Source organism: Triticum aestivum, chromosome 4A, assembly GCF_018294505.1.
Source record: "Triticum aestivum cultivar Chinese Spring chromosome 4A, IWGSC CS RefSeq v2.1, whole genome shotgun sequence".
Lineage (NCBI taxonomy): Eukaryota > Viridiplantae > Streptophyta > Magnoliopsida > Poales > Poaceae > Triticum > Triticum aestivum.
Genome location: NC_057803.1, coordinates 589064788 through 589091792, shown reverse-complemented (window position 1 = coordinate 589091792; position 27005 = coordinate 589064788). Strand labels below are relative to the sequence as shown.

The 27005-nt window shown below is 47.9% G+C and overlaps 1 protein-coding gene across 4 annotated transcripts in view; it reads left to right on the top strand.

Moving 5' to 3' along the window:
• The first annotated feature begins 437 nt into the window (after positions 1 to 437).
• The window catches only part of LOC123087243 (inositol hexakisphosphate and diphosphoinositol-pentakisphosphate kinase VIP2), a 31754-nt gene continuing 5186 nt past the window's right edge, over positions 438 to 27005 (top strand). The window contains exons 1-20 of one of the 4 annotated variants that reach the window (XM_044509204.1): positions 438 to 747; positions 914 to 973; positions 2249 to 2295; positions 2463 to 2546; positions 3258 to 3321; positions 4197 to 4350; positions 4682 to 4752; positions 8806 to 8910; positions 9159 to 9251; positions 9941 to 10015; positions 11609 to 11694; positions 11786 to 11992; positions 12078 to 12177; positions 12293 to 12363; positions 12488 to 12569; positions 13345 to 13503; positions 14663 to 14705; positions 15458 to 15540; positions 26288 to 26350; positions 26435 to 26509. In XM_044509204.1, coding sequence (XP_044365139.1) covers positions 679 to 747; positions 914 to 973; positions 2249 to 2295; positions 2463 to 2546; positions 3258 to 3321; positions 4197 to 4350; positions 4682 to 4752; positions 8806 to 8910; positions 9159 to 9251; positions 9941 to 10015; positions 11609 to 11694; positions 11786 to 11992; positions 12078 to 12177; positions 12293 to 12363; positions 12488 to 12569; positions 13345 to 13503; positions 14663 to 14705; positions 15458 to 15540; positions 26288 to 26350; positions 26435 to 26509 — 1791 coding nt within the window. In that variant the 5' untranslated portion in view covers positions 438 to 678. Of the gene's footprint in view, positions 748 to 913; positions 974 to 2248; positions 2315 to 2462; positions 2547 to 3257; positions 3322 to 4196; positions 4351 to 4681; positions 4753 to 8805; positions 8911 to 9158; positions 9252 to 9940; positions 10016 to 11608; positions 11695 to 11785; positions 11993 to 12077; positions 12178 to 12292; positions 12364 to 12487; positions 12570 to 13344; positions 13504 to 14662; positions 14706 to 15457; positions 15541 to 26287; positions 26351 to 26434; positions 26510 to 27005 lie in introns of those variants that run through there. The other 3 variants (XM_044509206.1, XM_044509205.1, XM_044509207.1) reach the window with 3 other exon arrangements.

Genomic DNA, 27005 nt, shown 5'->3' with positions numbered 1-27005 from the left:
AAAATAAAAAAAATATCACTAGTGGCGCACCTATTTTCTGGTGCGTCATTAGTGTCTTCCATATTAATGGCGCATCACCAACTGATGCGCCATTAGTATATAGTAGTGGCGCACAACTTTCCTGATGCGCCATTAGTGTCAATCCTATCTATAACCCTTTTTCCTAGTAGTGTAACCAACTCAACCACAGGTTGATTCGCACCACTTCTCATCAGTTGGAGTGTATTATTGAAGCACACTTTGTAATCATTGTTGTAATTATATTTATCTCCACTTAGGCAAAAAAAACCCACAAAAACTTTCTTAGAAAAGAAGCCGAAAAAACGAAGGAGGGCTCTTGTGTGGATACAGCGGGGTGCCCACAGCATGAACAATACTACCCGATTACCCAATTCGGCTGGGCACCACCACCATCCCAACCCCACTGTGTGCGCAACCGGTAGATAAGAGCCGCCCCCGCCCGCCCGCCTTGCCCGACCGCCCACCTCTGACTCGAAGCCGCCACCGCCGCCTGCGACGAGCCCCCAACACCCCACACCCGGCGAGGCGAATTCAAATCTTGCCGGGACACGCACTCGCTCGCCTCCCAACCCCCACCTCGGACCCGGTGGAGCCCTTCGGATTCGCGCGCGCACGCCCCGTGGGCAGATCGGGTTGGAGGCCGTCGACGCCGCGGCAATGGCGGCGGAGGGCGGTACTGGGGCCGCCGACAGGGTCGCCATTGGCGTCTGCGTCATGGAGAAGAAGGTCGGGATCTCTCCTCTCTCTTCCCTTCTCGGTGTTCCACCGTCTCTCAACCCCCCGTCGCTCCGACCCTCCGACCCGCCGTGATTTTTTTCCGTCTTCTCGATGTTCCCACGCGAAGCTCCAGAGTTTCTGCTCTGACCGCCTTTTCCGATTTACCTACCCCCAGGTGTACTGCTCCCCGATGGAGCAGATTCTCGAGCGGCTCCGCGCGTTTGGAGAATTCGAGGTACGCACGCGCGATTCCATTCCCCTTTCCCACGCCCGTATTCCTCCGTAATCCCCCCCGCGCCATCAGTTTGCGAAAGCGGAAACGAGTGTACCGCGATTGAAGCAAGCTAGCCAGCCAGCCACGGAGATTGAGTGGACGGCGGAGAATCGCATGTGATGTGATTTCTTTTTCTCAGATTTTTCGAAATATCTTATTGCGAGACATCCGTGAATCTCTGCGGATACCGATTTATTCTGCATCTTTTGTTTGAATATAATATACACGCGGTGTCTCCATCATGTCATATGTGGTGGTCGTTGCTTTTGCGGTCTGTCCCCGGATTTCCGGGTTATGGCAAACAGGCCCCTCAACACGCACTTGATATAATTGATCACCGCAGGACATGAATCTTGACAAATTTTCTTGCGTGGTGGAGTGCTTTATTTGGACTATACTACTTTAAGCACCGTAGTCGGCAAAACTGAATATTCGCGCTTCAGTGCTCGACATTCTTATAATTTTTGTACCAAATGTTGACTCATGGTACGGGCGTACTATAAGCTACGGAGTGATGGCTGGATATGGTTCCTCAGGATTCCCTGCCAATAAATAACGCCTAGAATGCAACGGGAATTTCAACTTTTGGTCAGATCTGGTCTACTACCACGTTATATTAGTTCATTTGATACATTGGTATCTCAACTTTCCTGGGGGGACCACGTCATTGACCATCCATCCACTTTATTCCAAGGCTGGCCCTGGCCTAGTACTAGTTGGAATAGTTCGTCATGTTTTATGCTTTGTTATTACTAGTACAGTATAATTCAAGCAGCCGCACATGCTTCTCTCATCCATTCATTCATTGCTTTGATCCGGCCATCATGATATGTCTCACATTCTCATGTCTATCTATGGAAGGTGCATGGTTACTACTTACTAGCACCTCCGTGACACTGCTGTCGAACTCTTTTTTAACGGAAATATCGAACTATTCCTCTTTGATGCTTCTCCTGTATTGTGAAGACCTATTAATTCTTAAATAGTTTTATGAAACTTGTTGACACATCCACACTGTATTATTTTGGTCTTTTAATTAATTTCATCTAGTGCTATCTCAGTATCACTATCGTCTAACGTAATTAATTTTAATGAGCTTCACTTTGTTAATTTATCTTTTTTGCCATATTTAAATTTCTGGTTCTACTTCAGGGGTAAGGGTAACCTTGCCTGTTGCTGGAGCCTTTCAGAGTTCAGACCAGTTATCACTCTGCATTTCATTTAACTATTTTGCAGATCATAATATTTGGAGATAAGGTTATTCTCGAGGACCCTATTGAGATGTATGTAATGAGAACTCAGGTTATTGATAGCTTAATCATTGTTCATTTTTAGTAGAGGTCTATCCATATTACATCAGTACACCTTTTGACTGAAGGCCATAAAACATAATGCGTGTGAGCCTGTATGTTTACTAGTAACATCTCACTTGGCTACAATTGATTTTCAGTTGGCCAAAATGTGACTGCTTGATTGCCTTCTGTTCGTCTGGGTTTCCTCTTCAGAAAGCTCAGGCTTATGCAGCTTTACGAAGGTATGGTTGGATTTTCTCTCTATGCTTGTTCTGTAGGTCCAGGCATATCTTCATGTTTTATCAAACACCTTTGTTTCAAGGTATAGCGTGCCTGAAGACTAGTGTCTCATGTTAATCTTAATGTATCTTGTCTTAATGTTGTCCTCGCAAACATTTATGCTGGTTTGAACATCTAGCACTAGGAACATAAGAGTAGAGCATATTCAAACTATTTGGTATTTTGCTCATTTCTCAGTTCTTAACTTATGTTCTGATTAATGTTTATATACACACATACATGCTTAAGTGAAGGGCTTATGTTCAAAGTTTTGCTAATTGATCTTCAATAATGTTATGGCTTCTAAAGTATTTTGAAAATTTCTGTATATATCTTGACACTGTCAGTCAAAACACACAACAAACAATTACATTATTGATCCTGTAGGAGAGCAGATTAACAGTCATTGCCATGCTCAGTGAATGTGAGTTGATCAAAAGAAAGCAACGAGAAAGTGGGACTTTCACTTATTCGTGCAATCACTGCAATATTTTTGCTACTAAGTTACGAAATAGAACTTGAATAAGTATTACCTCATGTTGTAAATGGCAAAACCTTATCTCTGAAGTGGACAGAGGTTACCTTCTCTGTTTAATATTCTTGAGGTTAGTTTGTTCATATCTTCCAGTTAACCTGTATTCTCTAACACCAATTTTGTTTTGTTTGACTGCCAGACCATTTTTAGTGAATGAACTTGAGCCGCAATACCTCCTTCATGACCGTAGAAAAGTATACGAGGTACTATTTCCACTGGAGAATTCATTCAATACCTTCTTTGGCACACAGTAGATCAGAGTCTTCATTCTGTGATCAAATACACTCCAGCGCAACTTATGTATTTTTTCTGCATGTGCTTGTGTTCAATGGAGATATTTTTCTGCATTTGCACAATTGTCCTATAAAGAGCCTTCTGACCTTCTCTGTCAGTGAAGTAGATATTGTCTCCATGTGCCAGCGACATGAAAACTCTATTTTCTGGATTAATGCAAGTAGTATTGACAACATGCAGATTATCATTGTTGGCAACCATATTCATGTGCATTTCTCTTACTGGATTTCACCAGAGTACTAGCAATAGGTAGTCTTGGAATCGCCCCCCCCCCCCCCCCCCCCCCCCCCCCACACACACACACAAGAACAACAACAACAAAGCCTCATCGCTTGTTTGCGTGCCCTGTGGATGTGATATGTCAGATATTCGTCTAAATGTCAGCAATAGCATATTATTAGCGAACATGTTCTTTGGTACATTTGAAGCACATGAACATGCTTGTGTTGAGGCGTCAAGAATAGTGACAGTTGTTTCTGTTGAGTTTTGACCTAAATCAGTTTCAGCTTGGCTATGTAATAGCTGTTTAATTTGATATCCACTGACCATACCATAGCATTCTAAATATTGCATGTTCCTTTTTAACGCCCAAATATTGTATGTTATATGGCTATCACATACCATAGCATTCTAAATATTGATACCCACTGTTATATTGCATGTCCCTTTCATTCGGTAACAGATTTTTAACAGTTTGCTGAATATTATTCATGTTTTCTTATTTATACTCTTCTGTCTTTTTCTGTGGAAAACTGACCTAACTGCCATCACTTTTATGCATAAGCATCTTGAGAAGTATGGAATTCCTGTACCAAATTATGCTCTTGTCAATAGAGAGTATCCATACCAAGAGCTAGACCACTTCATTGAGCAAGAAGATTTTGTGGAGATCCATGGAAAGCGCTTTCTTAAGCCCTTTGTGGAGAAACCTGCTAATGGTAATGTTTCAATATTTATCAAATCAATTTCATTCTCTACACTGATATTTGCCACATTGTCAAGAAGTTTTGAGAGTGAACAAAGAACTATATATTCAGTCTCTTTATTATAATACACATGATGAGGTTATTATTTGCTTATAACAAGTTCAGTTATAGAGTTATATGCCATGTGATTCCTTTATTTTTGTGTTTTTATTCAGGGGCTGTCCGTAGGACTACAATTTATTAGCCTCTTGATTATACACATATTATGAGGTTATATTCACTTGAAATAACTAGTTATATACTTATATGCCACTGATTTCGTTTGTTTTTGTTCTTCATTCAGGCGATGACCATAGAATTATGATTTATTATCCTAATTCTGCTGGTGGTGGAATGAAAGAACTATTCCGTAAGGTAAACTTTTAAATCAGCATATCATTTGGATGTAGGTTGCTTATTATGATAATCTGTTTCCCGGAGTTTAAAGCCTATCAACTTTCAAATGCTTTGACCTATGAAAAAAGATGAAATAATAATGTAATAAGATTAACCTCTGGAGTTCATATTTCCCAGGTCTGTCTATCCATGTTTTAGATGCTTTGAACTATGGAAATAAAATAACATAATAAGACAATAATACTTTGGACTTCAATCTTAAAGTTGTTGGTTTGGGCTTTGATTTTCTTTAATTTGGGACACTTGGGACCTTGATTTACCCAATTTATCTCTGTGATGGGAGCTGGGAGCATATCAAAATTTGGGTCCTTTGGAATAGGAGAAATGCAGGGGTTGGGATGTCATTGTAGGTTCCTACAACAACAACAACAACAACAACAACAACAAAGTCTTTAGTCCCAAACAAGTTGGGGGTAGGTTAGAGGTGAAAATAAGATCTCGCAACCAACTCATGGTTCTGGCACATGGATAGCAAGCTTCTATGCACCCCTGTCCATGGCTAGTTCTCTATTGATACTCCAGTCCTTCAGATCCCTCTTTACGGACTCCTCCCATGTCAAGTTCGGTCTACCCCGACCTCTCTTGACATTATCGGCACGCTTTAGTCGTTTGCTATGCACTGGCGCTTTTGGAGGCCTGCGCTGAATATGCCCAAATCATCTCAAACGATGTTGGACAAGCTTCTCCTCAATCGGCGCTACCCCAACTCTATCTCGTATATCATCATTCCGAACTTGGTCCTTGTGTGGTCACACATCCATCTCAACATGCAGATCTCCGCAACACTTAACTGTTGAACATGTCACCTTTTAGTTGGCCAACACTCAGCGCCATACAACATTGCGGGTCGAACCGCCGTCCTATAGAACTTGCCTTTTAGCTTTTGTGGCACTCTCTTGTCACAGAGAATGCCAGAAGCTTTTGTGGCACTTCATCCATCCGGCTTTGATTCGATGATTCACATCTTCATGTCTAAAGTTGTTCTTCTAAGACACCACCTGCCCGTCAAGGCTAACCTCATCCTCCTCGTAACTAGTAGTACTGAAACCGCACCTCATGTCTCAGTTTTAGTTCTACTAAGTCTAAGGCCTCCTTTGGTTTGGAGGAATTTTGTAGGATTTTCATAGGATAGGATTTCTATAGGAAAAATTCCTTCAGAGCTCTTTGGTTTGTAGGAATGAAATCCTATTCCTATGGAGGAATTCTTTCTATCCTCCACATTTCATAGGAAAATAAACATTAGCCTAGACTCAATGGAAAAAATCCTATGGTGCGAATCAAAGGGCATCTCCTTTTCTATTCCTATGCATAGGATTTGAGATGCATGTCATCTCATTTCCTATGACTTTCCTATTCCTATGATTTTCCAATCCTATGAACCAAAGGAGGCCTAAAACCTTTGGATTCCAAGGTTTGTCTCCATAGCTCTAACTTCCTATTGACTCCGTCCGACTATCATTGACTAGCATCACATCATCCACAAAGAGCATACACCATGGGATATCTCCTCGTATATCCCTTGTGACCTCATCCATCACCAGAGCGAAAAGATAAGGGCTCAAAACTGGCCCCTGGTGCAGTCCTATTTTAATCGGGAAGTCATCAGTGTCGCCATCACTTGTTCGAACACTTGTCACAACATTATCATACATGTCCTTGATGAGGGTAATGTACTTTGCTTGGACTTTGTGTTTCTCCAAGGCCCACCACATGACATTCCGCGGTATCTTATCATAGGCCTTCTCCAAGTCAATGAACACCATATGCAGGTCCTTTTACTCCTTGTATCTCTCCATGAGTTGTCGTACCAAGAAAATGGCTTCCATGGTCGGCCTCCCAGGCATGAAACCAAACAGATTTTTGGTCACGCTTGTCATACTTAAGCGGTGCTCAATGACTCTCTCCCATAGCTTCATTGTATGGCTCATCAACTTAATTCCTCGGTAATTAGTACAACTCTGAACATCCTCCTTGTTCTTGAAGATTGGTACTAATATACTCCGTCTCCATTCTTCTGGCATCTTGTTTGCCCGAAAATTGAGGTTGAAAAGCTTAGTTAGCCATACTATAGCTATGTCTCCGAGGCCTCTCCACACCTCAACGGGGATACAATCAGGGCTCATCGCCTTGCCTCCTTTCATCCTTTTTAAAGCCTCCTTGACCTCCGACTCCTGGATTCGCTGCACAAAACGCCTGCTGGTATCATCAAAGAGTCATCCAGTTCAATGGTAGAGCTCTCAATTTCCCCATTGAACAACTTGTCAAAGTAATCCCGCCATCTATGCTTAATCTCCTCGTCCTTCACCAGGAGCTGGTCTGCTTCGTCCTTGATGCGTTTGACTTGGTCAACATCCCTCGTCTTCCTTCCTCTCTCGGATCTTGGCCATCTTTAGATGTCCCTTTCGCCTTCCTTCGTGTCTAACCGCTGGTAGAGGTCCTCATACGCTCGACCCCTTGCTTCTCTCGCAGCTCGCTTTGCGGCCTTCTTTGCCATCTTGTACTTCTCTATGTTGTCTGCACTCCTATCTAGGTAGAGGCGTCTAAAACAATCTTTCTTCTCCTTAATAGCCTTCTGGACATCATCATTCCACCACGAGGTATCTTTAGCTTCTCTTTTACTTCCCTTGGATACTCCAAACTCCTTTGAGGCCACCTTATGAATGCAAGTCGCCGTCTTCATCCACATATTGTTTGCATCGCCTCCTTCCTCTCAAGGGCCCTCCTTAATGACCCTCTCCTTGAACGCCCGAGCTCCCTCCCTTGAGCTTCCACCACTTCGTTCTAGCGACTTCGGCACGCTTATCCCGCTGTACACGAATCCGAAAGCGGAAGTCAGCCACCAGCAGCTTATGCTGACGGACAACACTCTCTCCAGGTATCACCTTACAATGTAGACACACACACACTTGTCTTCTCTTCCCGAGAGGATGAAATCAATCTGGCTAGAGTGTTGACCACTACTAAAAGTCAGTGGATGTGATTCTCTCTTTTGGAAGAGGGTGTTAGCTATGATCATGTCGTAGGCTAGAGCAAAGCTTAAGACATCTTCTCCTTCTTCATTCTTGATGCCATAACCAAAGCCCCAGTGCACCCCTTCAAAACCTGCGTTAGATGTACCCACGTGGCCATTGAGGTTTCCTATGAAGAGCTTCTCGCCAATTGGTACACTCCTAACCATGTCCTCCAGGCCTTCCCAGAACCCCCTCTTGGTGTTCTCATTGTGGCCTACTTGCGGGGCATATGCGCTGATAACATTGAGAACCAAGTCCCCAACTACCAGCTTGACTAGGATAATCCGGTCCCCATGTCTCTTGACGCCTACCAACTCCATACTTGAGGCTCTTGTTGAGCAAGATGTCTACTCCATTTCTCTTTGCAGCCGTCCCCGTGTACCACAGCTTGAAGCCGGTATCCTCCACCTCCTTCGCCTTCTGTCCCCTCCATGTCCTCCAGGTTCCTACATGAATTTTTTTTTGAAACGGATACATGATTTCCAAACACAGGGGCTTTGCAGGTGATGCCTTTGGATGGTGCACAACAAATAAACACATGAATTTTGGAGGATTTGTGTGAATGAGTGAGCGAGGCTACTGGTTTTATAAATTACTCCCTCCGTCCCACAATATAAGACGTTTTTGCAAACTAACATAGCTTGCAAAAACGTCTTATATTGTGGGGCGGAGGGAGTATCTATTTGGGTATCAGAGCCATTGTCTAGCCGGTTACCATTCATAAGTACTGGAAAAATAGGAAAAAAATCGAAGTGTTTGGTCAGTAAAGGACTCAGACACAATCGTCTTGACACTCTCTCCTTGATGAATATATTTCAATATAGATAAGCAATTTCCCTGTGTAGAACTGAAGTATTAGCTCGCCTTTTGTCATTTTAAGTACTTAACAAAGCAGAACAGGAAACTGAGAAAATTCCTTATGCCTTCTGTATTATTTTTATAAACATTTCTTTTATCGGGATGCAAATTTAAACTTCTTTATATTGTTGAATAAATGTAGGTTGGTAACCGATCTAGTGAATTTCATCCTGATGTCAGGAGAGTTAGGCGTGAGGGATCTTACATTTATGAGGAATTCATGCCGACCGGTGGGACAGATGTGAAAGTAAGATGCCTTTCTGAAGTTCTTGTGTTTATTTATGTATATCTTAATGACATGCTTGCTGTCACTGCTTAGTTCTTGTGTTTATCTATGTATACTTTAATGACATGCACACCGTCCCTGCTTAGTCCTTGCATGACATGCTTTGTCTAGTTGCAAGACAGTCTTTCATGACGTAAATAGTGCCATGCAATATTTACTCTACAAATTGTTCTTTATCTAGCTGGAAGTATTAAAACACGCCTTTTCAGGTTTACACAGTTGGCCCAGGATATGCGCATGCCGAGGCACGCAAATCACCAGTTGTTGATGGTGTTGTTATGAGGAATCCTGACGGGAAAGAAGTAAGATATTACACTTCCATATCCTTCGTGTAGTCTGGATATTACACTTCCATATTCTTTGCATAGTCCAGATTCAGATACTCTTTTTTTCAACAACGATTCAAATACTCCCTAGTTTATCTTTTGACTATCCATGGAATGTTTCTTTATATGATTATGTGAATACTGATGCAAAAACTCCAATTTAATGTAAATTTCTGTATGGAAACTTTCCCATAGATGTTGCTATGTTTGCCACTTAGCCCAATGAATGATAATATAACACATGTAAAGTTCAAACTAATAGGTCTCTGCTGAGATGTACATAAGTCAGGAAGTAAGCCTAGCTTACTGCATGGGGAGAGTGGATGTACAATCCCACAACTCAGGTTCAAGTCCTCACGGATGCGAACCTAGGTCCTATTAGAGTTAGAGTTATCTTCAGAAAAAAGATTACATCTGCCAGGTCAACATGGTGGTACTCTTCTCCAGCCTGGCCTGTGTTTTGTGGCACATGGTTGTTGAAAACTGCATTTTTGTGTTTGTTTATTGGATGCTATTTCTTAACCATTAGGTCGACCTTTTTGACATAATCTACTTCTTCCATCCCATGGACCCTGGTCCCATTCCGTTCAGCTTCTTAAATGATCCAATTTTCACTTTCCAACTGATCTTTTTTTGTTCTTATTCTCCTATGTTATTATTTGAAGGTACGTTATCCTGTTCTTTTGACCCCTATGGAGAAACAAATGGCAAGAGATGTCTGCAATGCTTTTAGACAGATGGTAACACTGCTTTTTGTTTCTCTTTATTTATAGTTGTCGCTGGAAATGAATAGCTACCCTCAATTATTATTTTATTTTGTCTGATGGTGAATTATTGAAGTCATGCTGCAATGGGCTTATGATCTTATTAGTTTCCTAATATTTTTTGTACAGTATTTCTCTAGTTGTTTTATAACTCGACAATCAAAATACATGGCTATATGACTTGTACTTTTCACTTTCTACAGAAAAGAAAAACCATATACTCCACCTAAAGCCTTATACTTGATTTCAGTTTCATAATACTTTAATTTTATAATAATTCAATAACTAATGGTGCCAAATATTGTGCTCTTAATCTAATACTCCCTCCGATCCAAAATAAGTGTCGTGGTTTTAGGTTAAATTTGAACTAAACCCACAACACTTATTTTGGATCAGAGGGAGTACTGTTTTTTAAATGTACATGTATGCCATACATTTTCAGAGTTTTAATGCCCGTTCATATGATTCTATACATTTCCTACTTAAGTTGGTGTCTCTTATCTCCTGTTTTCATTTTTCATTCTTGCTGGTTGTACCTTTAGCATTTCATTTCTTATTCCCACTAAATTTATCATCTGTTATCCTTTTTGTCTGACATGTTGCTGGGCATTGGACTGCCAGAAATAAGCATTTTGTTTCATCTTTTTTGTGGTTCTCTTTTATTTAAAAAATGGCTATATTTGTTTCCTGATCAACTGGTCTTGTCAACTGTTGGCCATTTAGGAAAGGAAAAAAGTCCACTTCCCCCTAAATTCTAGCACAAGTTCACTTTTCATCAGTCCTAAACTGTAGAACTGTTTGAACTGCAACCTTGAACTATTGAAATAGTCCACTTTTCACCCTTAAGTGGTTCTAGTTTTGGTGACGTGGATGTCATGTGTCCTCCACGTCAGTGCCATTGATAGGGAGAGACCGAGAGAGAGTGCTTGGAAACAAGGGATTGTGGTTTCTTGGTCATGAAAACAAACACTATGGAACAAGCAGTCTAAAAAATTACAGCATTAGGATAAAATCTTTCACAGAAAATACCAGGGATGGAAGAAAAAGGGGAAACTGAGAAAAAATGCCATGGCATTTCAGTGATGTGGCAATGAGTTTGTAGACTCATGGTATCCACGTCAGCAAAAACCACTTGTGGAACCACTTGAGGTTGAAAAATAGAATGTTTCAATAGTTAATGGTTGCTTTCACACAGTTTTAGGATTTAGGGTTCAAAAGTGAACTTCTGCTAGAGTTCATGATTGAAATTTGGCATTTCCCCTTAGGCAATAGGCAATCATGGTTAAACTAAATAATCAGTTTCACGTTTGGACCTTTAGACAAAAAACAACAAACCAAATATGACACTTAGATTATGTTCATATAGTATATGATTAGATGTTTTCTAACTACTCCCTCTGTAAACTAATATAAGAGCGTTTGGATCACTACTTTAATGATCTAAACACTCTTATATTGATTTACAGAGGGAGTACGATGTATGCTGCTTTCTTCTTCTGATAACCGTTTCTCATTGTCATATTATTTCTTAATTATCTGTCCGCTGAGTTATTGTGTTGTTTTCTACAGGTTTGTGGTTTTGATCTCTTAAGGTGCGATGGAAGATCATACGTTTGTGATGTTAATGGATGGAGCTTTGTAAAAAACTCTTACAAGTGATTTCCTTGATTCTCATTTTCATTACTTTTGAAGAATGTGTATGATAATGTGCGCTGAAACGTTTGGACAAACTTTTATATGATTCAGGTATTATGACGATGCTGCATGCATCATGCGAAAAATATTTCTTGATGCAAAAGCTCCTCATCTTTCATCAACCATTCCTCCAACCCTTCCTTGGAAATCTAAAGCACCAGATCAGTCTACTGAAGGCCTTACACGACAGGGAAGTGGGATCATTGGTACATTCGGTCAGTCAGAAGAACTACGCTGCGTCGTTGTTGTGATACGCCAGTAAGGCTTTTACCGCTGTTTTACTGTCATGAATGGTTGCTGTTAGCGAGTTAGTGCTATATCCTTACATCACATATTTGTTTAGTGGTGATCGGACACCAAAGCAGAAGGTGAAACTGAAAGTTACAGAGGAAAAGCTTCTGAATTTGATGTTGAAGTACAATGGTGGAAAGCCAAGAGCTGAGGTATCCTCTTTGTTTAATCTCAAGTTTTAATTTAACCTATTGGTGATGTTAGAGAAAAAAAAATCTTAACCTGTTGGTGCTCAAATTGTATGACAGTTTTGTGCTTTCCTGGCAGACAAAACTGAAAAGTGCAGTACAATTACAAGACTTGCTAGATGCCACAAGACAACTTGTGCCACCAACTAGGTATCATGTGCTGGAAGAAGTAAATAATTTGTGTATTTACTAAATGGCTAAATTACTTAAATCTAATTGTTTGTTCAACTGTACTTTCATGACAAAATCTGGAATTCTTTTGTGTATCTTTTAGGTCAGGTCAGGAGAGTGATAGTGATGCTGAAGATTTGGAGCATATTGAAAAGCTTCGTCAAGTCAAAGCAGTACTGGAGGAGGTGATGTCTGTTTATTCAAATCTGCCTGTCCATCACATTTGCTATGGTCATGTGACATGTTAAATGTTGGATATCTGTGCTAGTGCAACCATACAAACCACTTCAGTTTGGTATGAGATAAGAAAAAAAAGACGGAAACTTGATAAAAGGATATTCCCTTTATTTCATATACATCAGTAAAATGTTTCAAGTTCAAATTCCTTATGTGCTTGGACAAACTTATGTTTCAAGTTCAATTTTTTTAATACAAAGTATTTTGTTGTTCCTTGCTGTTGCTTTGTACTGGGTATGCCCCTTTAGACGGTTTTCATTATTATGGTATTAGCAAATGGATATCAGTAAATGTCCAGTGTGCTTCCTGTAGCTAACTGCAGGAGTGCACTAGTAGTCTTTGCGGCCAATTCAGGATATTCACTCATGGCAGGCATGAATGCTACTTTTAAAAATTTAATCAACAAAGTTGTCGAATGTTTTGATCATTTCTTCCTTTCTGTCTCTCGGTATGACTTGCGTGCTGTTGCAAGAACTATACATGCCAATTTGTTCACCTATTATTTCCCTGTTGTAAATGAATGAATACAACCTTTTAAATTGTCTTGCATATCTTTATCTAGTACCAGAACAAGCTTACTGGAAAAAGAACACAACTGCTTGTACTATATATATGTATCCACTCAGTCTTCTAATGGATGCTGACATATGCCATTGAGACGTTGCACTGATCTTTTAATGAACGCCGAGAACTAATTACTTGTAGTATTTTTTGCAATTCTAGGGTGGGCATTTCTCGGGTATTTATAGGAAAGTGCAGCTAAAGCCACTTAAATGGATTAAAGTTCCAGAGCACAATGGTGAAGGTGAAGAGGATCGGCCAATAGAAGCCCTGATGATTCTGAAATATGGTGGTGTACTCACTCATGCTGGGAGAAAGCAGGTTTGTACTTCTAATTTTGTACGTTGTTATTCTATCTTCTCATGTCAACTTTTTCTGATAATTCATTCGAGCTATTCATTTCCAAATGTAATTTATTATAACTAGCATAGTAACACTCAGTCATTCAGTACAGATGTTTAGAGGAATACTACATTGGCAACCATTTTGCCTTTTCCTATGCTCTGTTACCAGTCGCAGAGCTAAAAGTTTTGTAAAGCCTGGGCACAATGCAAGCCAAGTGACTGACCACAGGGTTTCTTCTCTGCAGAGTGCAGAGAACCACAATCAACGATATTTGGATACACATTATGTAAATACATAGTTCAAAAAAGCGCTAGGCGTTAATTGTGCGTTTTGCCACCGCCTTGCGCTTTTCTGACCAAAGCGCATGTTTATGTGCAGATTAAGCGCAGTTATGCGCTAGGCGTTTTGCTATTGCCTAGAGCCTAGGCGCACTTAAGCGCTTGCTTAGGCGTGCCTTTAACTATGTGTAAATACAAGCTCTAGTGTTGAGAACTGCAAATCCATGATTGCTTTAAAGTAAAGGAGCAATTATTGTAATGGTGCCACGCCCTCATGCATGCTGGGCCTAGGAAATAACTTCAAAGCATTCTCAATACCTGCCACATGTTAGCATATGCAAGCATAGTCGTCATCTTTTTGTAGATTGACGTAATCTATGAGTTAGAGAAGTTCTTTTCCATTATTACTTGAAGTAGTAGTACATTTTGGTCCATAGCTTCTTGTTTGGTACTCCCTCCGTCCGGAAAAGCTTGTCCCAAGCTTGTTTCTCAAATGAATGTATCTAGCACTAACTTGATGCTAGATACATCCATTTGAAGGACAAGCTTTTTCGGACGGAGGGAGTAGATAGGCAGCAAAAACTGTTGCCAGTCTAGCACAAAGACTATTTTTTGTCTTTCACAATCACTATAGTAGTCAATAGTGTATGCGACCAGGATCTTTATATAATATTACTCTTATCAACCGCCATTTCTGTCATTTCAATTTTCAAATATTCTTATGTTCAGTGAGGCAAGCTACTTGTCAAATTTTGATATGATGGAAGAACAAATTTCGTGCATCTATGTTAGTATTTAGTATCAACAATTCAACATACATCTATTGTAACAGCATTTTTTTTATGATTTTCATTCAGGCAGAAGAACTGGGAAGATTTTTCAGAAACAACATCTATCCAGGTTATTGTTCACATTCTTGTTGTTTCTATTATCTCGTGAAAAGAGTAAAATATTGGATATTCTTGAGAGAGAATATTTATTTTGGTACAATTTTGTTGGTCTCTAACGATGTTCTCAAGAGAAAATTGCGTTGAAGATCTGGAATTTGAGAAGTGATGGTCTTAGCTGAGTGTTCCTAATAATGTGTTCCTGTCTGCTCCCTAAACTTCAAAATCACCAATTCACCATAATGTGTTCCTGACCTTTAACTTCATGCTACTTAAATAGCTCCAAGCCTCCAACAATTTTTCTTTTTAAAAATAGGGCAGCACAGTGCACGCAGCTCCCGCTTGCACAGGGTTTGAGGAAGGGTCTTTTGTACGCAGCCTTTCCCTGCATTTCTGCAAGAGGCTGTTTCCAGGGCTCGAACCCGTGACCTCATGGTCACAAGACAATGCTTTACCGCTGCGCCAAGGCTCCCCTTCATAGCTCCAACAATTTTAGTTATAAAATATTCTAATATGGCAAGCAAGTTTAGATATAGGTGACGAAGGTGGGAACTTGGAATTAAGAATGGTTGGTGCTTTGTTGGGGTCATTAGATGTCATGCAGCTTATAATGATCGTAAAACGGATAAGCGATCATAAAACTCCATTCGGCTTATTACATTTTCCACTTGTTTTAATACTTATGAAACTTCTTTGGTCTTGCACTTGAATTGCATTTCTTGCACTTGAAACTGTTATTCTGACTAGCATGGAATCCTGAATCAGGGGAAGGAACAGGTCTGCTTCGCCTTCATAGCACGTACAGGCACGATTTGAAAATATACAGTTCAGATGAAGGACGTGTTCAGGTAATTCTTTTAGCTGTCCTTTTCAATCCATAGCACCTTTGAAATCCTTTTAGATATTTTCAAGTTAGGTTGCAAAAGTTCATGCTTCTTGCTATGTAATGGTGATTACTGAGAACTCAAATACTTTGTGCTGTGGTAACTAGCTCGACATCTGTGTATGTTTAAACTACGAAAAGTGTAGGACAATATGGAGATCCGAGCATCGCTCAGCTGGCTAGCAGTGTGATAGTGCATGCTGTCCACTCGCAATTTTTTTTTGAGGAAACGCAAGAAGAGCTTGCATTTCATTGCTTTGGAAAGAAAGGAAGTTTTGGTTACAATCCTCCTAGGAGGGAATTTCAATGCCTGGAGGCACATCAGTGCACGTCCCATGTTTGCGGCAAGATGGCACGAAGCCCTAGGGCGCCGGCTCTGGCCCAGAGGGCGGCCTCGTCTTTGATCTTCGTGAGCAGGTCGGTCGTCGAGGGCCGGCCTCTGTTGAAGATGCAGTCGTTGCGGTGCTTCCATATCATCCATGGGACGAGGAGGGTCACGGAGGCGAGGCCCTTGTGCATGGGCTTTGGGGTGTCCTGTCGCGCCGTGCGCCACCAGTCGTTGAGGGAGGTCTTGCTGTCGGGCGGGGCACAGGGGAGTCTGAGCCAGTGCAGTACCTCATGCCAGATCAGCCTGGTGAAGGGCAGGCAAGGGTGAGGTGGTGCATGGTCTCGGGGGCCTGGTCGCAGAGGAGGCATCGTGCGGGGTGCTGTAGGCCGCGGCGGGCGAGGCGGTCGGCCGTCCAACATCGGTCCAGGCGGGCGAGCCAGTGGAAGAATCGTACGCGCGGGGGTGCCTAGTTCTTCCAGGTGAGCTTCCATGCTTCGTAGCTCGTGGAGCCATTGAAGGTGGCGAGTTAGGCCAATTTGGTGGAGGCGGTCTGGCTCGGCGGAGAGGGTCGTGGCGCTGATTGCCTGCCAGAGCTGTAAGTATTGCCCGATCTCGTGTATGCCGATCGTGCCGTGTATATCCCGTGCCCATTGGTTGGGCTGAAGTCCATCGGCGACGGTCCTGAGCTTGCGGCGGCGCTTGGGGATGCAAGCATAGAGGAGCGGCGCGATCTCGCAAATAGAGCGCCCGCTAATCCATCGATCTTCCTAGAAGAGGGCCTCCGTGCCATTCCCGATTTGCATGGTGGTGGATGCGAAGAAGAATGCGCTCCTCGGCAGTGAACTGCAGGTCGAGGCCGGCCCATGCTCTGGTGCTGTCCGTGCGACTGAACCACAACCAGCGGATGCGGAGCGCGAGGCTGGTTTGGCCGAGGTCGCGCACGCGGAGGCCACCGAGCGAGAGCGGCCTAGCGACGCGTTGCCAGTTGACATGGCAGTGGCCTCCATTTGCCTCCGCGCGTCCAGCCCACAGGAAGCCTCGCTGAATTTTCTCGAGTGCCCTGATGGTCTTTTTGGGGGCCGTGAGAGCGAGGAGCTGGTAGATCGGGATTGCGTTGAGGATGGCCTTGACGAACGCGAGGCGGCCGACTTTTTTCATAAGATGCGCCTTCCAGGTGGGTAGTATGCAGGCCGTTTTGTCGACGATGGGCTTCAGCTGTGCGACCGTCGGGTGATGTGGAGTCAAGGGGATGCCCAGATAGGCGATTGGGAACTCGGCGAGGGGGCAGCCCAGCAGGTTGACAGCGGGCGCGGCGTCATCTACGGTGCATCGGATAAGAAGGCGGAGCTTTTGGAGTAGTTGACGAGGAGGCCTAAAGCTCGGCCAAAGAGCAGCAGGTGTTAGACCTTTCAGCCTGAGCATTGATGGTTGTGGATGACACTAGGAGAGTTGGGACAATTTTCGTTGGTTTATTTCTCACACAATGCCATGCCAACCTGAGGGGTTGGGGATACATATTTATAGGCTGCTAGCCAGCCAAGGCATATGCTAAGATGCTGCTAAGATGCCAGTCTAAGATGCTAGTCTAAGATGCTAGTCTAAGATGCTAACTGACAGTCCTTGATGGTCAAGAACAGAACTCTATCCTAACAGCCAGTCCTTGATGGTCCAGGACTTTATCCTCCTAAGGACCATGTGCTGCAGCCCCACAAGGACCCTAGTACACAGACTTATCCATCATTCTCCCCCTAAGTCTTGTACGTCGTCTTGTGGGAGAGTTGAATCATCCCAATCCTGGAGCAAAGTTCGAGGAACTTGACCCTCCCAAGGGGCTTGGTGAGCAGGTCTGCGAGCTGATCCTTGGTGTTGATGTAGCTCGCCTCGATGCTCCCTTCTTCCACACAGCTGCGGATGAAGTGATACCTCAGTCGGATGTGCTTGCTCCGTTCGTGGAACACGGGGTTCTTTGCCAGGGCCAGGGCGGACTTGCTGTCCACCAGGAGCTGCACCGTTCTGGTGTCTTGAACGAGAAGATCACCAAGCAGTCGAGCAAGCCAGAGCGCCTGAGTACAGGCGGTGGAGGCCGCTATGTACTCAGCCTCACAGCTGGACAGGGCCACCACCTGCTGCTTGACTGATTGCCAGCTCACGAGACACTTGCCGAGGAAGAGGAGGATCCCGCTCGTGCTCTTGCTGGTGTCGATGTCGCCGGCGTGGTCGCTGTCGCTGTACCCGACGAAGTGTGCCGCCCCAGGGCACCTAGGGTAATGGAGGCCGTGGTCGAGGGTCCCTGCTATGTAGCGGACGATCCTCTTCACTGCCTGCTGGTGTTCCGACGTTGGTTGCTCCATGAACCGACTAACATAGCCGACGGAGAATGCCAAGTCCGGCCGTGTGTGAGTGAGGTAGCGAAGGCTCCCCACAAGGCGTCGGTACTGCGTAGCATCCACTTCCTCCGTCGTGCTGTCGCGACTTAGTTTCAGCCTCTCCTCCATCGGAGTGAGAGCTGGATGGCAGTCGGTGAGCCCAGCTAGCTCAACGATGCGCTTGGCGTAGGCGGACTGTCGGAGCGCGATCCCGGAGTGGTCCTGGTGCACCTCAATCCCTAGATAGAAGGAGAGGAGCCCCAGGTCACTCATCTGGAACGTGGCCTTCATGTCTTCCTTGAACGCCGCCACCTCTGCATCTTTGGTGCCGGTGATCACCAGGTCGTCAACGTAGACGCCCACCAGCAGGGCATTTCCTCCACTCCCCCGTCGGTAGACGGCAGCCTCATGCGGGCTCTGCTCGAAACCCATCTTCTTCAGCGTGGAGTCCAGCTTGGCGTTCCACGCCCTGGGTGCCTGCCGCAGGCCATAGAGAGCCTTGCGCAGGCGGAGCACCTTGCCCTCCTGGCCGGGAATCGTAAACCCCGGTGGCTGATGCACGTAGACTTCCTCCTTCAAGTCGCCATTGAGGAATGCCGACTTAACGTCCATGTGGTGGACACGCCAGCCCTCCTGGGCAGCCAGCGCAAGGAGAAGTCGCACGGACTCCATCCGTGCCACGGGAGCGAAAGCGTCGTCGAAGTCGACTCCTTCCTGCTGCAAGAAGCCTCGGGCCACCAAACGAGCCTTGTGCTTGATGATGGCGCCGGCTCCATCCCTCTTCAGCTTGAACACCCACTTAAGGGTGATTGCGCGGTGACCTCGAGGGAGATCAGCAAGCTCCCAGGTGCGGTTTTGCTTGACCGCATCCATCTCCAACTTCATCGCGGCGCGCCATGCCGCGTCTCTCTCGGCCTCTGCAAAGGACCGTGGTTCGCCGTCTTCACACACGAGCTGTAGCTGCGCCTCCAGGTCACGTGGCACCAGTCCTGGCACCGGCTGGTCGCCGAGCACATTATCCATCGTACGGTACCGCAGCGGTTCGCCTCCATACCATGCGTCGACCCGCTCCTCGTCGTGAGTGAGCGGGGAAGCGAACTTCATCGGGTTGTGCTCTGCGTGAGCTGGTGCTGATGAAGACGAGCCCGGAGTGGCGACCGCCGGGGCTGGAGTATGCGGCGTCGCCGGTTGTGGTGTCGTCGGTGTAGCAGGCGCCGGAGTCGATGTAGTTTTGGGGGCCGGGGTAGACGTGCCCAGTGAAGAGGAGCTGCTTGCTTCCCCAGCTTCCTTGAAGTGAGCGTACTCGACAATGAAGTCGTCATACGTCGGCGTCGAGCCGTCGTCCACCGCCTTGTCCCATTGCCACCCTCGCCCTTCGTTGAACACGACGTCTCGCGCTGTGCGCACACGTTGTGTCTTTGGGTCGAGGATGCGGTAGGCCTTTGAGCCCTCCGCGTAGCCGATGAAGACTCCCGGAGTGCTCCTGTCGTCGAGCTTGCCGATGTGGCCGAGCTCCTTGGCGAACGCAAGGCAGCCAAAGACCCGCAAATGAGAGACCGCCGGCTTCCGCCCATGCCAGGCCTCGTACGGAGTTCTGCCGTCGAGTGCCTTAGTAGGAGAGCGGTTGAGGATGTAGACGGCCGTTAGCACCGCCTCTCCCCAGAAGACAGCCGGCATCCCTCTCTGCTTGAGGAGAGCCCGAGCCATCCCCACAACCGTCTGGTTGCGCCGCTCGACGACGCCGTCTTGCTGCGGGCTGTACGGCGCGGAGTAGTGGCGCTGGATGCCCTCATCGGCGCAGTACGACGCGAATTCAGCCGCCGTGAACTCGCCGCCGTTGTCAGTGCGCAACACGCGCAATTTGCGGCCGCTCTCCGCCTCCACACCAACCTGCGCGCGCCTGATGGCGTCCGCCGCTTCTCCCTTACTGCCGAGGATCATCACCCACATGTAGCGGGAGAGATCGTCGACGAGCAGCAGGAAGTAGCGTCGACCTCCTGGTGTGGTTGGCGTCACCGGGCCGCACAGGTCTCCGTGCACGAGCTCCAGCTTCTCCTTAGCCCGAAAACTCGCCTGTTGGGGAAAGGGGAGTCGTCTCTGCTTTGTCAGTACGCAGATGTCGCAGAACTGCTCCACATGGTCGAGGCATGGCAGGCCTCGCACCATCTCCTTGGCACTTAGACGCTTCAGGGCCTCAAAGTGAAGGTGCCCAAAGCGCTCATGCCACTGCCACGCCTCGTCGTCTCGACGGACAGCGAGACAGACCGGTTGTGCCACCTGCACATCAAGGACGTAGAGTCGATTTTCACCTCTGGGCACCTTGGCGAGAAGGCGACGCTGGCGATCCCAGATGCGTAGGACCCCATGCTCAATCAGCACGCGTGAGCCGTTCTCATCCAGCTGTCCCAAGCTGATGATGGAATTCCTTAGCGCGGGGATGTAGTAGACACCGGTGAGCAGCCGGTGCTCTCCCATCTTGGTGTGAAGATGACGGAGCCGACGCCCTTTATCTCCACAGCGGAGGCATCCCCGAACTTGACGGAGCCTCGCGCATCGGAGTCGAGCTCGGCGAAGAATTCCCTTCGACCGGTCATGTGGTGGGTGGCGCCGGTGTCGAGGCACCACCCCATAGCCTTGTCCTTCCCGGAGCCATCGCCGAGAAGAGCGTGTGCTTTTGGCTCATCGAGGTGGATGAAAGCCTTTGCGACTGGAGTCGCCGAGGGTAGCTCAATGCTTGCATGCGCCATGAACAGAGCCGTCTCCTCCTCCTTCGCCTGTGCGACGTGAGCCTGGCCTTGTCGTGGTTGCCGACACTCATTGGCCCAATGGCCAAACCGGCCACAGTTGTGGCAACTGTTGTCTTGTGCCGGCCTGGGCTTGCCAGCGGCGCCGTCCTTGGCGCCTCCGCGGGCGTCACCTTCGGCACGTCCTTGTGCCCTGCCCGGGGGGCCTCTTCGCGCCTTACGCTGCTTGCCACGCTTGCGGCCGCCCGTCGAGGAGGAAGGCTCCCCCTTCTTCTTGTCACCAAGGCTGGGATCCCACTGCTCCCGAGTTAGGAGCAGCTTCCCGCCGGTGGTGCGGGCCCCGAGGGGGGCTGTGGCTCGTCGGTGTCGACGACCTTGAGTCGACCTATCGCCTCCTCGATCGTCATCGTGGAGAGGTCCAGCAACGACTCGATCGAGCGAGCCATCTGCTTGTACTTCTCGGGAATGCACCGAAAAAGCTTCTCGACAGCTCTCTCCTCGGTGTAGGTGGCATCGCCAAACTTCACCATCTTCTGCAGCAGAGTGTTGAGACGGAGAGCAAAGTCATCAACGTCCTCACCTGGCTTGAAGCCCAGGTTCTCCCACTCCTTACGAAGTGCCTGCAGGGTGGACTTGCGAGCACGGTCGCTGCCGATGCGTGCTGCGGCGATGGCGTCCCAAGCCTCCTTGGCAGTCCGCTTGTTGGAAAGCGAGAACTGCATCTCGGGCGGGACTGCGGCGATGAGGGCGTCCAGCGCCCGTCGATCCTCTAGGTGGTCGACGTTGCTGTCCTGGACTGCCTCCCACATGCGCCGCACCTGGAGCCTGACCTTCATGATCCCGGCCCACTCGACGTAGTTGGTTTTAGTGAGGGTAGGCCACCCAACACTGGAACCAACATCCCTGACCACAGTCCGGACCTCGTAGAGGCCGCGGTCCTGGTCGTTGCAGCCGCCGTCGCGGTGCGCGCCTCCACCTGGAGCGCGGGCGTGCTCGGCTGCCCACTGCGCCGTCCGCTCCTGCGCCACTTTGGCGCGATCTGCGTCGGCGCCGTCGTCCGCAGGCGCGGAGCTGCTGGAGCTGCCGGGGCTGCCGCGGAGTGCCTTGGCATCCGCCGTAGCCTCACGGGCTGCTTCTGCTGCTGCTGCTGCTTCTACCTCCGCCCTGGCTGCTTCTACCTCCGCTCTGGCTGCTGCCAGCTCCGCTGCAGCCAGCCTCGACACTCTTGCTGCCGCAGCAGCCGCTGCTACAGCCGCTCGCTCACGCTCCTCTGCCACGGCGCGCTCGGCCTCTTGCCGGCGCCGCATGCTCGAGGTAGCCGTGTGCTGAGAGCGACCTGCAGACATGGCTCGCTGCAGGGGGGCTGTTGCGTGAAGAGGAGGCTGATGAAGACGAGCTGCTGCTCGACAGTCCGGAGGGAGGAAGGTAACCAGAGGTAGACGGAGCAGCTGCTGCTACCGACTTGGGCTGCTCACAGGAAATGCTCAGGGTGCAGGTTAACGAGGCTCTGATACCACTTGTTAGACCTTTCAGCCTGAGCATTGATGGTTGTGGATGACACTAGGAGAGTTGGGACAATTTTCGTTGGTTTATTTCTCACACAATGCCATGCCAACCTGAGGGGTTGGGGATACATATTTATAGGCTGCTAGCCAGCCAAGGCATATGCTAAGATGCTGCTAAGATGCCAGTCTAAGATGCTAGTCTAAGATGCTAGTCTAAGATGCTAGTCTAAGATGCTAACTGACAGTCCTTGATGGTCAAGAACAGAACTCTATCCTAACAGCCAGTCCTTGATGGTCCAGGACTTTATCCTCCTAAGGACCATGTGCTGCAGCCCCACAAGGACCCTAGTACACAGACTTATCCATCAGCAGGATGCTCTTGACGGCAGTGATGTCGCCGATGGTGGGATGGCAGAAGAGGATCACGTCGTCGGCGTAGAGGGAGACCGAGGGGATCGGGCGCCGGGGGTGCAGCCGCTGCAGGACGCCCAGCTCCGTGGCGCGGCGGAGAAGGCGATCCAACGTGTCGACGACAAGGACGAAGAGCTGCGGGGACACGGGGTCTCCCTGGCGGAGGCCACACCGGTGCCAGATGGTGGGGCCGGGGTCTGTTGATGAGCACCTTCGTGCTGGCCGAGGAGAGCAAGATGGCAAGCCATTCCAGGAAGCGGGAGCCGAAGCCGTACTGCCGGAGGACCTCGAAGAGGAACGGCCAGTTGATGGTGTCGAAGGCACGAGCCAGGTCCAGCTTCAGGAGGGCGCGAGGGGTGCCGAGCTGCTGCAGGAGGCGCGTGGACTGGCGCACGAGGATGAAGTTGTCGTGGAAGCTGCGCCTGGGGATGAATGCGTTCTGGCAAGTGCTGACGAGGCTGTAGAGCTTCCAAGCGAGGCGGTGTGAAAGGACCTTGGCGAAGATTTTGGCGACGAGGTGAATTAGGCTTATGGGCCTAAAGTCACCAAGGCCGCGAGCGTCGCGCGCTTCGGGAGCAGGGTGAGCAGCGCCTGGTTGAGGGAGCAAAAGCCTCGGCCGCACATCTCGTACAACTGCTGAAAAATGTCGACGAAGTCTTATCGAACAATAGGCCAGCACAAGCGCAAGAACTTGGTGGTGTAGCCGTCCGGGCCGGGAGCCTTTCGAGCAGGAGGCGCTTCACCGCCTGCCAAATTTCCTCGGCGTCAAAGGGGGCGTCGAGGTCGTCGAGGTTTGTGGGCGTGATCAGCTCGGTGAGGTCGAGGCTGCAATCGCGGGGCGCCTCACGGCCGAGCAGGGCGTCGAAGTGCGCGTAGGCCGCGACCGCCATGTCGCAGGGGGCGGAGATCGGGGTGCCGTCCACCGTGAGGCTGTGTATCTGATTCTTCTGCCATCGATACGTGCATTGCCGGTGGAAGAATGATGTGCTGGCATCGCCGTCCTTGAGAGTCGCAATGCGGGCGCGCTGTCGGGCGATGGTGCGCTCAAGAGAGGCTAGGCAAGGTAGGAGGCCTTGAACTGCCGCCGAAGCCAGTCTTCGTGCGGGGACAGGGATCGGCTCTCCTGCGCGGTGTCCAGCCTGAGAAGGAGATCCCTGGAGATTGCAAGCTTGAGGTGAACGTTGCCAACAGTTCGTGTGCTCCAACTAGTAAGCTCGCGGTGATTTGCATGCGCCGCATGAGCCGACGGAAGGGGTCGTCGTCGTGGACGGAGTGCTAGGTGCCCGCCACAATGTCGTGGAATCCATCCAACCACATCCAGAATTCCTTGAAATGGAATCGTAGATGACCTGGCGGCACCGGTTTGCAATCAAGCAGCAAGGGGCTGTGATCGGAAACGACGGAGGCGAGGCATCGAAGGTGGCACTCCCCATGCAGGTCCTCCCAATCGGGGGTGTAGAGGACGCGGTCAAGGTGCACGAGGATTGGGGGTGATTGCTTGTTGGACCATGTGTACCGCCAACCGTTGAGGTAGACCTAGACCTCTTTGAGCGCGAGGTCGTTGATTGCATGCCGGAAACGACCCATCATGCGGCGATTGAGGTTGTTGTTATTCTTGTCTTCGTCGTGGTATATGAGGTTGAAATCGCCGCAAAGCATCCGGGGGCCGTCGCAAGCCGCCCGGACGTCGCGTAGCTCCTGTAAGAAGGCGATCTTGTTGGCGTCCAGTTGTGGCCCATAGACCACGGTAATCCACCATGGCGCGCGCACGCCGGAGGGGGCGGACACCTTGGCCGTCAAGGTGTTTGACGTAAACTCAGGGTCCGAGATGGCCACCTCCTTGCTTTTCCAGGCAAGCAAAATGCCGCCACGGGTGCCGTTCGCGGGAAGGTAAACATAGTCGTCGAATTTCGAGCCAAGCACTTCGAGGACAATCGACGAGCAAACCCAAGCCATCTTTGTTTCTTGGAGGCAAACGATGGACACATTAGCGGTTACAACAAGTGAGCGAATGGCGGTGCGGCGGGCGTGCGCGTTGAGGCCACGCACATTCCAGATCAGGATCTTGGGCTCGTAATCCATGGGGAAGAGGTCGACGGTGGGGCGCGAGGGCGCGGTCATGCCTGAATCGGGCTGCTGGCGACCACCGTGGTGATCGGCGCGATCATGGGATCGATGGCTGAGAGGATGGGCAGAGGGATGGGGGTGGCGAAGAGGCCTTCGTACGCCTTCATCTCGGCCGACGTGATCCTCTGATCGACTCTGCGAGCACCGCTCAGCTGTTGGCGGGGCTGCAGATTTGCAAGACGGGAAGGCAGCCGAGCGTTCTCGTCGCGGGGTGAAGTTGGGAGGTATGCGTCGCGGGCGTCTGCCGGGGGGTGGGAGGCCGGCATCGATCTGCTTGGTGGCGGCGGCGAGGAAATCTCCTAGAGTCCAGGAAGTAGGCGCCAGCGCGCGTGGGCGGGAGCGGCGAAGGGTGATTGGGGGGGGGGGGATGCGAAGCGCGCGGGCGGGCACGGCGACGTGGCATTGGGCTCGACAAAATGCGTCATATGCGTGCCTCCATGTTGGGCCGTCGCCTGCATGTCCCCATGATGGGCTTTTATTCTGTAATAAAATGCTACTTGGGGCTGGTCCCTGGGTGGTCTCATTTTAAATCTTAAGGTGAGACTTGAGCAGTCAGGTATCTAGAAAAGGAACTTTGGGCCTCCTGGGTTGCTCTCCTGGAGGAAGTTTGCCTCAAGCAAAATGTTGAGTGTGCCAAAGCTGATGTTGTCACTGGTGACAATAGTGAAGAGAGTATGGGAAAACCTTGATTTTTTTATTTCTTATTCCTGGTATTTTCAGTAACATTCATGGCAGCATGAGGTGCCCTGATAATAGTAGGCATGTTACGCTATTTGGGGTGCCGATGTTGGTGAAGAAGACTAGGGCGTCGGGGCAGGAGGAAAACTGAGCAGATCCCCTCATGGATCCTTCTGCCGAGCAGCTCCTTTTTCTCTTTTGATATCGTCCTTATTTTCTTTCGCTTATGTTAAGTGTATCTTCTGAAGGGGAGCCTTGGCACAGTGGTAAAAGCTGTTGCGTTGTGACCATGAGGTCAGTCCTGGAAACAGCCTCTTACAGAAACGTAGGGAAAGGCTGCGTACAATAGATCCAAAGTGGTCGGACCCTTCTCCGGACCCTGCGCAAGCGGGAGCTACATGCACCGGGCTGCCCTTTTTTATGTTAAGTGTATCTTCTGTCTAGGACTGGGGTTTGAGCAACTCATTTCAAAATACATATTGGCATGCATAATTTTTTCTCATATGCTAATAGTCAATCCTGATTCATTTGTTTCTGATGGTGTACATGTCAGATGTCTGCTGCAGCATTTGCGAAAGGTCTTCTTGATTTGGAAGGACAACTAACTCCCATACTGGTCTGTTGCTTGTTTTCTAGCTGATTCATTTGTTCCTTAATTTCACCTCTCTCTCAAATTTATCTTTTGTATTAACTTTTTCAGGTCTCTCTAGTAAGTAAAGATTCGTCTATGCTAGATGGATTGGAAGATGCTAGCATTGAGATGGATGAAACTAAGGTTTGCTTTCAAAATTTGATAAACACACTGTATTTTTCACCTGGGTTCAAGTGGGTGTCTAAAGCTCCCGGGAAAAGGCAGCACATGCACGGTTATGTCACTATTTGTTTTTAGCTCGAGGCAGATCCCGTCATGCCAAAGTTTCCACATTGTTTAGGTCTTGCCTTTGGAACATATAGGAGATGATAATGTTGCCTCTTAAGTATGTAGCTTCTATGAACTGCTGTGACCACAAGCAGTTCTGTTAAATTTTCACACCCATGAATGTTGAATCTAACTGCTACCTCAATAATTCTTACTGTTGTTTGGCAATCTTCAGAAGCTCTGTGATGTGATATTCAGTCAGTAGTTATAGGAAAGTCCGAAATTCCACTGTATTAAACTCGTATATCTTTGAAGAGCTAGCATGTTCCCAGTTCCCGCTGCCTCTTAATTGTCTTAAATATCACGTGAGTTTAGTTCATCGTTTATTGTTAGCTAATGTTCAGTAAACTGA